General features: G+C 39.8%; 1 protein-coding gene across 1 annotated transcript in view; it reads right to left on the reverse strand.

The window, feature by feature from the left end:
- Positions 1 to 8,970, reverse strand: part of SAMSN1 (SAM domain, SH3 domain and nuclear localization signals 1) — a 54,877-nt gene extending 45,907 nt beyond the window's left edge. Inside the window, exons 1-3 of the mRNA XM_018916823.3 lie at positions 8,906 to 8,970; positions 5,987 to 6,110; positions 4,377 to 4,753 (exon numbers count right to left, since the gene is read on the reverse strand). Of these exons, the coding sequence (XP_018772368.2) occupies positions 4,377 to 4,753; positions 5,987 to 6,110; positions 8,906 to 8,908 (504 nt within the window). The 5' untranslated portion in view covers positions 8,909 to 8,970. The remainder of the gene's footprint in view (positions 1 to 4,376; positions 4,754 to 5,986; positions 6,111 to 8,905) is intronic.
- Between the last annotated feature and the right edge of the window lie 2,048 nt (positions 8,971 to 11,018).

Here is an 11,018-nt window from a genome sequence, read left to right on the forward strand (position 1 = left end):
TCAGAGTGTTTCTTCATCAAAAAAATGAATGTCAAAGTAGCCATGTTTCCTAGCGGTGAAAGGGAGATGCTGAAAAATGGCTGACAAGGAAGCAGCCAGACCAGGAGGAAAGTAAAAAGCCACAAGGTCACTGAAATGGCAGAGAACCATGGCCAGTAACAGCAGGGCAAACATAACCCTGATAAGATCACAACACTTTCCTGAGAGGAATATGGAGACAATGAACACAGGAATTGCCATAAAGTCTTTTGCAGTTTCTCCAACATGTTCATTCCACCACAATACAACACATTCAAATCAGATAGAAACTAATCTTTCAAAGATTTCTAATCTCCTCTTAACTTGAAAATGGGAGAGAAAATGTATCTTCCTCTTCAGCACCTTTAGACATTTTCTTTCTCCCCATGAAAATTCCAGGTCTTTTTAGTCTTGGGGAATGTCCCTCATACTTCATTCTCACTGAATGCCAAACACAGGTTGCACCAAATAAATATTTTTATGGTATCAATGACTAAATCCTTCTTCTGTAAAACCATGCTGCTAAGATGTGTGAAGAAGTGAAACCCACTTCCAGTAACTCTCTGCTGATTTGTCTCCAACAGAGGATGTTGTCTCCTCTCCTTTTCCTTTAAAGGAAGCCTGTGTGATTCTACAAATGCATCTTCCACATTTCACAGATATTGGGAGAGTGGATGGGTCAGCCAGTGATGTAGAAAAGGACTCATCAGCTTTTCTTCTCTTTGCCACAGACTGTCCAGGATAGTCTGGGAATCCTTTTGTGAAGAGGACCTCAGCTGTGACCTCACTGTGCTCCACTGTGCCTTTCAGGTCCATTCAAGCCTAGCAAGCTCCTGTAGTTTACAGCCTCCTGACTGTAGATTTTTCCTGCCTCACCAGGTTGCAAAAGTCTTATGCAATTGCACAGATTGAGAAAAGCAACAGAAGGCTGAAAGAGCTTCTATAAAAGTCATATGGACATGGCACTTCTAAGTATACTACTTTGTTGGGGTACTGAGTATCTTAGCATACAAATGACAGAAGGGCAGCTTTGAGTAAACACACAAAAAAAAAAAAAAAAAAAGAGAAAAATCTAGTCTGAGACAGACAGCTTAACTGTTTTCTGCAGGGCTAAGCCTGAGGAATAAAAAGTATAAAAATCCAATAACCTTTCCCATTAGGGTCAAGTGGTTGTTAAAGTGGTATCTGGACAACCTTTTCTTCCATCCTCTGCCTGCTTTTCAGCTGATTCATAACATCACAAACATCAGCCCAGATATCCCCAATATACTTTGTGATAATAGAAAAATATGCAGCAGAGTAGTTACTCTATCGAAGCATGCAAGAATATTTTTCTTTTTTTTTTCCCTCAAGTACACTGTATTTTTTAAAATACACTCTTCCATTTTCTAAGGAAGAAGTATTTATAAATTACGTGTCTCTGGAAAGAATGCCAGTAACAATAATTTCACATGGCAAGCTTGACACACTAAAAAAGCAATGCTTTATGTTGCCCCTAGCAAAATTTTGGCCAAACATTAATTATATTTTAAAAAGACCTGTATATATAAAAGACCTATGGTTAACTCTGCACAAAGAATCTTATGGTGGCACCTTGGCAGGATGGGTGAAATGTGGGTGGTCTGCAATATCCTTGTGCCAGAGGCTGTCCAGCTAACACAGGTGGTTACTGACGGCTTGACTGGGGGAGGCTGGAGGAAGAGTGGCTGAAGGAGCCTGATGGAGCTGAAGATGGATATGGTTTTTGGAGTCTGTTCTCACAGTCCTTGCCTAGATGACCTCTGTCAGCATTTTTACTGGTTTAGGTGACAAAATAATGGCAATATGAAGCACCACAAGGGAGGCTGTGTAAAGTGCTGAGGCAGAAGAAAGGAAGAGGGAGTCAAGGGAAGAAAGGTGTCAAGGGAAGAAATTGGAGGAAGGGAATTAGAATTACTCATATTTTGTCTCTCTAAACAGCAATCCATCATGGAGAGATCCATGTTTTTCCTTGTGATTACAGGAGAGCACTGCTTAATTCACTCTCTGCCATTCAAGCTTTAAGAAAGGCCAGGCCCCATCAGCTTTGTGTGCATTGCTGAGATATGTCTGGATAATATTTGTCTGATCTAGATATTTGTCTGTCCTCCAAAACTGCTGCCAGATCAGCAGCAGTTTGCTGATGGAATAGCAGAGGATCTTTGGATCTTTGTCTTGCATCTACCAGTTTGGTCTCAATTTAGGACATACCAACAAGCATTTTGATAGTTCCTCTCCAGCTATCTCCTCCACAATTTGCTGCAGCAGACACAACAGAGGAGTTACCAAGTCAAGAAAATGAAACCATACCTTCTTTCTCCCAGAATATGGAAGAATATCATGGAATATACTGATTTTACTCTAATAAATAAATCAGCATCAGAAAGAACATCTGCACCACCCCCTCTGTCTGATCCTCTCATAACAAAACCACCAGTGCCTGTTTTTTGACCCTTAAACAGCAAAACTGAAAATCCAGACTTTGTAATCTTCAACTGAGCCAGTTGGTAGAATGCAGATGCAAAGAATGAGATGTCTTGCTATTGGCTGTAACCTAAATCTAAAGGCACTAAGCCCACAGAGATACATTAAAGTCAGAGAGCCCGTCAGGAAGGCAGATGGCAAAATAAACAATTCAGGGAAAAAAAGCACTAAACCCCTTGCTGGCACTTAATAGTAACATGGGTAGGACAAATCTCACCAGGGTAGGGAACATTAACAGCCTGTTGGTGACAAAATGAAATAAAACTATTAGAATTGACACTTATGTTGTCATAAATCTGACCAACACCTCTATTACTGTTTTCACCTGGGACCTCAGCCTTCGCTTGGGATGCTGAGAGCTGCTTGCATAAAGGAACCAGGCAGATGATGGAGGACCCATCTCTGACTCAATTCACTTTCTGCAGAGACTTCTATTTCCTGGCATGCAGGGGGACTCCTCTGACAGACCACTGCCTTAGTTCATGGCTCCCAGCCCATTTCTGTCAACTCTCTGTCTTGCAGGTCTGTCTGCAGGTGCTCTCCCTGGGAGTGTGCAGGGCTGAGGTGTCCAGGGTTTCTTTGATGCATCTCCCTCAGATTTTTTTAGGGTAGCTTCCTTCCTTTCTTTTCCTAATGATCAATCAGTCAAAGTTTCAGACTCTTGTTTTCTACATCAAATCCCAGGAAAGTCTACAGCTAGATAAATCCCACATTTCAGGTCCTGCCTGGTGTCTCAGCTATTGGGTCATTGGAAAGGAACTGAATTACCTCCTCCATGAATTCAGAAACATGGCTGCTGTACAGACCCCATCTATTAGCTTTCTAATGCTATATGGGCACTCTGAGATCATGCTGCTCTCAGCAGGACACTCTCTGATCTAAGGCTGTGATTGCTCAGGCCTGCATTTGAACACTCAGCTGGCTCAGGATTCTACAGGTGTCTCACCTCCTGTGGTTTGGCTGTACTTTCCTGGGAGATGGTCTTACTCCACAGTGAGAGGCAGCTCTGTCCCTGGACAACTGTAGAGGCAACAGGCAGAACAGTAGCCACTTTTCCCTAAAAGTGACTACTTTTTACTGCTTCTCTGATGTATTCCACTGTACCAGTCACCCTCCATGTGCAAGAGGGGGAAAATCCTTGTTGCAGTGTCTATATTTTGTATATCTCTCCAAAAAGAGTTTCTATTGGCTTTGTTCTTCTTGTTTTGAATATCCCTTTTTAAAAAAAGCCTGCAATTAAACCATGAACACCTCCTCCAGAGATCTATCCAGGAAGATAATTTCAGAACAAGGTTAAACTCTGCTTCTTTGTTTCTGTCTCCCGAATCTTCTTGCTGCCACATGGGTAATTGCAAAAACAGGCTCCACCAGCTAAGCTGACCAAGAAGATAGAAACACAGATACCTCTGCAACCTCTGACATTTGCCTAAATAACTCTAATGTCCCTTACTAGTATTGCAGTGACCTCTAGGAGCCTGTTCCAAGACCATTAGCTTCATTGTCTCTTACTGACTCAGCCCAGACTTCCAGAAAGTTTTCTAAGCCTGGAAGGACGAGTATAGTACAGATGAAAAAACCCAAAAAGCATGAGTGTGCTGATGAGAAACAGAATAGCCTAGAGCCTTCCATCTCTAAGCTGCTGATGTCTGCATGGTTAAAAATTATCTACCCAGGGCTGTAGGAAGCCCTGGTGTTAGCCTGAACAATGCATTCACATCCATTTACCTGAAATCTAAATTTGGTTTATAGCATTTCATAACCACACAGAAGATGACAGTATCTCTTTAATGCTGAATCTGAGCAAAAAGTTTCCAATTTTTATGCATATCAGCACAAAAGAAACCACTTCCACTTACCCAGGAGTACTGTAGATCCATATCTGTTAGGGAATATGTAAGATGTGGCTGATGAGAAGAGCAAGTACAGTTTTCCCATTCTTCTATTTTTGAAATTAAAAAGTCACAAGGACAGAGCTGGTTGTCAGGAAACGGCTTCCAGTCACTCCACAAGTGAAATTCTGTTTCAGAATGAATTGAAATAGTTCCTAAGTTATTAAGTCTGGAAGTGTATGAGCGGCCCAGAGATGCAGAAATAAAATCTGTCCTGGTCTCAGGCTCTTCTTTTCTTCTTGTGTTATCTTTCCATGTCTTCTTTTCCTGGGGCTTTGTCAGCTTCATGCAAGAAGTTAGGGCTTCTTCGTCCTCTTCAGAGAGATAAGCATCTTCTAAGGTATCTTTAAAAATGCAAATTCTTGTTAAAGTATGTTGCAATTCATAGAGAAAGTAGCACACTTTTTTGTAAACTTAATAGCTGTCTTTCACTCTAATAATGAAGAAGTCAAGGACTCCGTTAAAAAAAATTAACAACAAAAACACTCCCACCAAAAAAACCCAAAACAAAACAAAAAATAAACAAAATCCACACATGCATACAAAAAAAAAAAAAAAAAAAAGAAAAAGAAACACAAACAAACAAACCCCTAACAAAATCAAAACCAATAATTATGATAATTGGGGAGATAGAAAGGATTTTTTAATAGGTCAGGCATCTGAGCCAAAAGTGAGATTTATGCTCCACTTGATATATTCATCTTTTCCCTCAGAGGTGTGGAAAATTTTATTAGTTCTGCCCATGAAAATTTGCTAACAGAATGTCATATTGCTGATAGTTTCAGACAGCATGTGTTGAGCTGGAAAAGTTCAGGAAGCTTTCTGAACAATTGCTCTCTCACCCCTTGTGTCTATGTTGTGTCACAAAAATCCCTAATTCCTCCTGTGTTTCAGCCCCAGAAGTGATTTGGCTGGAGCAGTAGTTCAACAGAGAGTTTAAAGTCATTTTGCTAATACTGGATTATAAATAATCATACAAACAAGTGCACTGCACAACCAATGTGTGTGCTGTTAAAACAATGTTGGCAAAACAAGTTCACAGGAAAAACTGTGGCACAGTCAGGCCAGAGAACCATAGGAAACTCCAGAAAATCAGCTGAGGCCAGAATTAGTTCAGAATTCCTGTCTTACAGCCCTGGGCACTCAGGTATGGTGAGAGGCAGACTTGCTTGTCATACCTCAGACCCTCCTGCCCTCGCAGACGCTACTGACCCATGGATTAGCGCTGGAAATAATCTTCCCATTTGTGAATTTCACCTTTCTGACCGGAAATGTGACCCAAAACTAGGAAAGCCAAAGTGTCCTCAGCATGGAGGCCCCGCTGTTATACAATTCTATTTATCTAGAATCCCCACTTGCGAGATATACTGTTACAAAACTCCAGCTAGAGTGACAGGAAACAGGTTTTCACACTATGAGGAAGTCAGAGCTGGAGTGGTATCACAGTAACATCTCAGTTGGAGGTTGAAAATTGTGGGTGGTGAATGACAGACCAGGACAGGGTTGTTTACAGTTATGTTCAATCCAGTGTCATTTGCCAAATGTTGGAGAGAACGCTGATGTGCTGCTGTACTTACTGAGGGGAACCAGAACGTGCTTGACATCTTCCAAGCTTTGTGTACTTGTTTTCTTTGTTCGCACCAATTTCTGCAATCTTTTTAATGTTCCCCTGGACTCAGCTCTATTGTCTGGTTCTGTACCCTGCCAAAAAAATTAACCCAAAAACCCCCAAAACAAAACAAGAAAGACATTAAAATAATTCAAACCCAAAAAATAAAAATTAAAGGTTACATGGTGTTTACCCTGAGAATGACAAAGTGTTGGATTCAAAGAACTGATCACTGACACAATGCTTTGAAAGTTAGGCTATTCCTTGCTTCAGACTAATAAGTAAAAAATGGAAAAAAGGCAACTCACAAAAAACATCAAGATCAGGCCAGTGTTCATATTGCTGTTTGCCTATTACTTTTCTTGAATACCTGAGCATTACTGAATACAAGCAGGACCTAGTAAAATAAACATATGCCCACATCTCAAAAAATCTCAAACTGCTTAGTTTTTGCAGGCGCTATAACGCTAATAATCTTAGTTATGTAAAATATTATTGGTAGTATTATTGTTGTTGTTTTATTATGTGCCTAGATACACCTTTCAGGGCTACCTTCATGGGTGATATAAATCTCACTCATGCTGATGGAGCCTATGCTGACTTCTTTCCTTAAGGATGGGATCCTAGGAGTCGTCCTTCTTTAATCACAATAGTGCAAAAGCTCCCACAGTTAATAGCACTTGGCTTTAGACTCCCTCCTTCTCAGCAGCAAGCTATATTTCATGAAATCTGCAGTGTTCTGGAAACTGGGAATCAACCACAGGAGTAGAGCAGGAAGCCAGGGAGATGACACCTTTTCATGTCTCCAGTGTCCCTTGTAAGTCATGACTTCATTAGTGTCTTAGTTTTGCAGTGAATTTCACAGCTATTCCTGAAAGCTGCGCTTTGGTCTCAAGTGCCACAACCTGAACTCGTTACAGCTGAAATAAAAACAAAAGACACTTTCCAGAAGTTCAGCTGATGACCTCCAGCTTCTGGTTGGTGTCCAACAGAGAGGATGTGAGCACAGGTAGACCCCCCATAGGACACAGTGTGGACATCAGCTCATCAGCACCAACTGTTCTGCTGTGCTTTTTCTGTCCTTCACCTGTGTGTAGATTTCTTTCCTCTTCCAAATTCAAGAAAGCAGGAATGCAGTTTTACCTCAGCTAACAAGAGAAACTGAGGTGCAATTTTTCAGTCTCTCCTTGTGAGATGTCTTCACAAAATAAATCACAGTGGTTTAAAATGGTAATGTTGCTCTCATATTAGATCTCTTGTAGCAATAATAATTTGTTCACTTGTAAGTAACGACACAAAAGCAACATGATGACTTTGATTTATGATCTGGGATTTCCATCATGAAGACATCAAGATAAATGGAAGATAATCTATTCAGATAATTTCATTAATGGCAAACTCTAATCCTCTTTTCCTTAAAAGCACTCATTTCATAGAGTCCATTGTTAGGAAAAAGTCATAAGTGCTTAAATAATAAATGCAGTAACTCTCTTTCATGGAGGAAAAAAGCTCATGCAATATCAGCTGGTGGTGAGACAGCCTTAAATTTACAGTATTTTTTTTTGCTTACCTAAGCATTAAAATATGGATTTTTATCTGCCTATCCAAACATTCTTTGGTGTTGAAACCAGACAATCAGGTGAACTGAGATTTGCCCCAATCTATAAGCAAAGCTATCTATAAGGAAAGAATTCCCACATGAACAAAAATCAAGAATATTATTGATTTCCCTACCTAATGGGTTTTAGTGATGAAAAAATCATGTCACCTCACAAATCAAAATGAATAGTATAAAAAAATAAATCACAGGCTGCCCCTTAGTTGCAAATAATTTGCATGAAGTGAGCAGGAATACTTAAGTACAAAAAATAGACATTTTAAAAATGCATTCTAAAATGCATTAGAGAAGAAAGACCGAAATTGTGTCTGATAAACTGTTTCCAGTTTATAAAGGTATCTTAAATACCTTAGAAATCTTTGCACAGTGAGATGTTATGAGGATTAACCTGGTGACAGCAATACAGCAATTTGGAAGCTAAGTGTAAAACAGTGCTGGTCAGATTCCTGCCATCTCAGTCCTGTTGAGCACTCTCTTTCCTGGGTGTAACTGCATTAATTTCAATAAAACTACTTGCACAGCATGTCACTTCTCAGCATAAAGAATTTAGTCCTGGCACAGTCTAATCTCTGTGATTTTTCTTCAACTGCTTTGTCTTCTCCAAAGAAGTGCAATGATTTAAATGATTTAAACCAATGCACTTAAATTCAGAGTGCAAAGTAATAGTGAGAAGATAAATATTAGTGTGTGTTTACTGTGACCACAAGGCTAATTGTTATGGTACCTTAAAAATGTTTGGGAAGCTTCAATATAAACATGGCTGCACATAATTAATATTAAAATAGTATGTGATGATAGACAACTTCTTGCTTTTTTTAAAAGAGTTCTGCTCCAAATTTGGATAAATTTTCTGTTAGAAAATTTTGATAAAGTCACTGGTCAGCCAGTGTATAGAGAAGCACTGTGCAGACTTTCCTGTACTCCTCCCCATATATATCTGACCTTTAAATACTCTCATGATGTTGGTCTGGTACTCCAACTAGCTTAAAATGAGTGCAAAGCAGACTAAGCAGCCTAAGATAATAGGCAGATTCTGTCTTGGATATCACAGCAATAATACAATATTCTATAAATGATAAAGAAATATAATCATTAATAGCAGAACAATAATAAGGTATTCTACAGAAGACAAAGAGATATCATGATTAATAACATGGATATGGATAAAGATCTTTCAGCTTTTGGAGAAGGAACATATAGCACAGCAAAAACCAGCCTGTATTTCCCAGATGCTGGTGAAAGAAATTTAGAATTCTCATGGCCACTCACCATTTCACTGTTACCAGGCACACCTGGATTGTGAACTCGTGGTGGGATCCATTGCTCGTAGTTTATCACCTAGATAGTAAGAAAAGTAATATTAAAAGAAATTTCAACTTACATAAGATTAATAACCATAATTAGCATCATGTAATAAAATATAGACAAGAGCTCAGTAGTTTTTCAGGCTAGTATTGTGTGGATATGAAAATAAAAAGCTAATGTACACCAGCTGCCACCCATTGAAATTGTTTTGGGATTGAGCTCTCTTGATTTCCTCAGTTATCTGGGACTCAGTAACGTCTTGGAGACATCACAGTGAAAGCAGCACCACGGCAGAGCTGTGCATTATAATGTGGGATCCTTGGATCTCATCCTAGATCTTGGCTTTCCTTGCTCAATGAACAGGAAAGCCAGAGAACTCTTCCCTCAGCTGCACTCCCCCAGCTGAGGAGCATCGCTGATGCAGTTCTGAAAAGCGTCTTGCTTAGTTCACCTCATTTTTCCTGGGATGTTGAGCATCAGGGGTGTGAGTTGAACTGGATTAGCAATGTGGAGAAAATGGGAGGATCCTCAGAACTAAGACAAGACTATTTACACTTTGGTCATCTGCCCATAAGGCGTTTGTTGGTCACAGTGTCCTCAGGAGAGGAGCTCCAGGGGATTACACCTTCCTTGGGGCTCTGCTGCAGTCCCTAAGGGACAAGCCTAGCAGTGCCTCCAGCTCAGCAGGAAAGTGATGAACACTGGCCTTTTTCCTTCATGAATATGAATGACACGTTGAAGGCTGAATGCAACCTATGAATTTACGTGAGAAATGAGGCATGAAACATTTTTGAAAATGTATTAGCCCAAAGCCTGCGTTACTTGGTATTTTATGTCCTTCCCAATATGCTACAGAGGCTTCGAGCCATCAAGGGAGCCCTGCTAGACACGAGTAAATAAGAACAAAGGTACAAAAAATAAATGCAGAAAATAAAGGCACTTTTTATGGTAAGGTACAATTACTGCAGTAGTGCACATGCTATATCCCTCAACCTGTACTTCTGTTTTAAGCCCCATTTTCCAGCATTTACAGAATGAATGGAATAAATGAATGTCAATTTAGGAAATGGAGAAGGATTAAAGCTTTTTGGTAAGCACTCAGGGAAACTTATTTGCTTTCTCTTTTTTTTATTTTTTTTCCTTCAACTAGAGGAAAAAAAAATCTAAGGTGTTCATCTGTTCTATTTACTCCTGTTTGTAAATTTGCCTCTTCCATGGCACACAGAATCACACAAACTCCCTTAGACCAGCTGAAGTGGGAATGCACTTTTGGGGATTGTCTAATTTGGCCCCCTGCTCAGAACTGGTCACCAGAGCAAGTTGCATAGGTCCATGTCCTGTCCTGACAGGAATGTCTCCAAAGATAAAATTCTCATATCCTCTCTAGAAAGCTCCATCAGTGTCTGACCACCTCTTTTAATAGAAGAGTGCTTTATGTTCAGTGAAATTTCCTGTATCTCAGTTTGTGCCCATTGCTCCATCACAGTCCCGGGAGTAGAAGCCTGTAATTCCCTGCACCTTTTGGGATAAATGAGTTGTGTGAGCTATCCCACCAAGCTGTGTGATTATGAGGCTGCAGTTGTGCAATTGCATGCAGATTTCTAATTCCTCCTGTCTGTTCCCCATGCTGTGTGCATCAGCAGACAGGCACTTCATGAGGACACTCATTTGTGCTGATTTTGCAGAAAAAGACCCTCCCCCATAATGCTGTTCTTTCAGTATTTCCTTTTTTGTGTGCATAATGTAGTGCAGCAAATGAAAATCGTTATAATCAGACTATTTTGGAAGCTTAAAAGAGAATTGTATCAATGATGATATATGATTAGGAAGACATGAGGTAACAATCACTAAAATTCAAAATAATTCCATTACACTTGAATTTTTTATAAAGCAAGTGCCATAGGTCTTAAACAGATACCAAAGTTTGGAGGGACCAATTCCCTATTGTTCATCCTTCATGCACCTGAAAAAATATCTTCTAATGCTTTGAGAAGTCAAAAAAAAAAGGACCTTGCTTCTCAAATGGGGCAAGTAGTTCATGGGGAAAAGTTTTAAGGGATTTTATGGGAACTTAAAA

This window comes from Serinus canaria, chromosome 1, assembly GCF_022539315.1.
Source record: "Serinus canaria isolate serCan28SL12 chromosome 1, serCan2020, whole genome shotgun sequence".
Classification (NCBI taxonomy): domain Eukaryota; kingdom Metazoa; phylum Chordata; class Aves; order Passeriformes; family Fringillidae; genus Serinus; species Serinus canaria.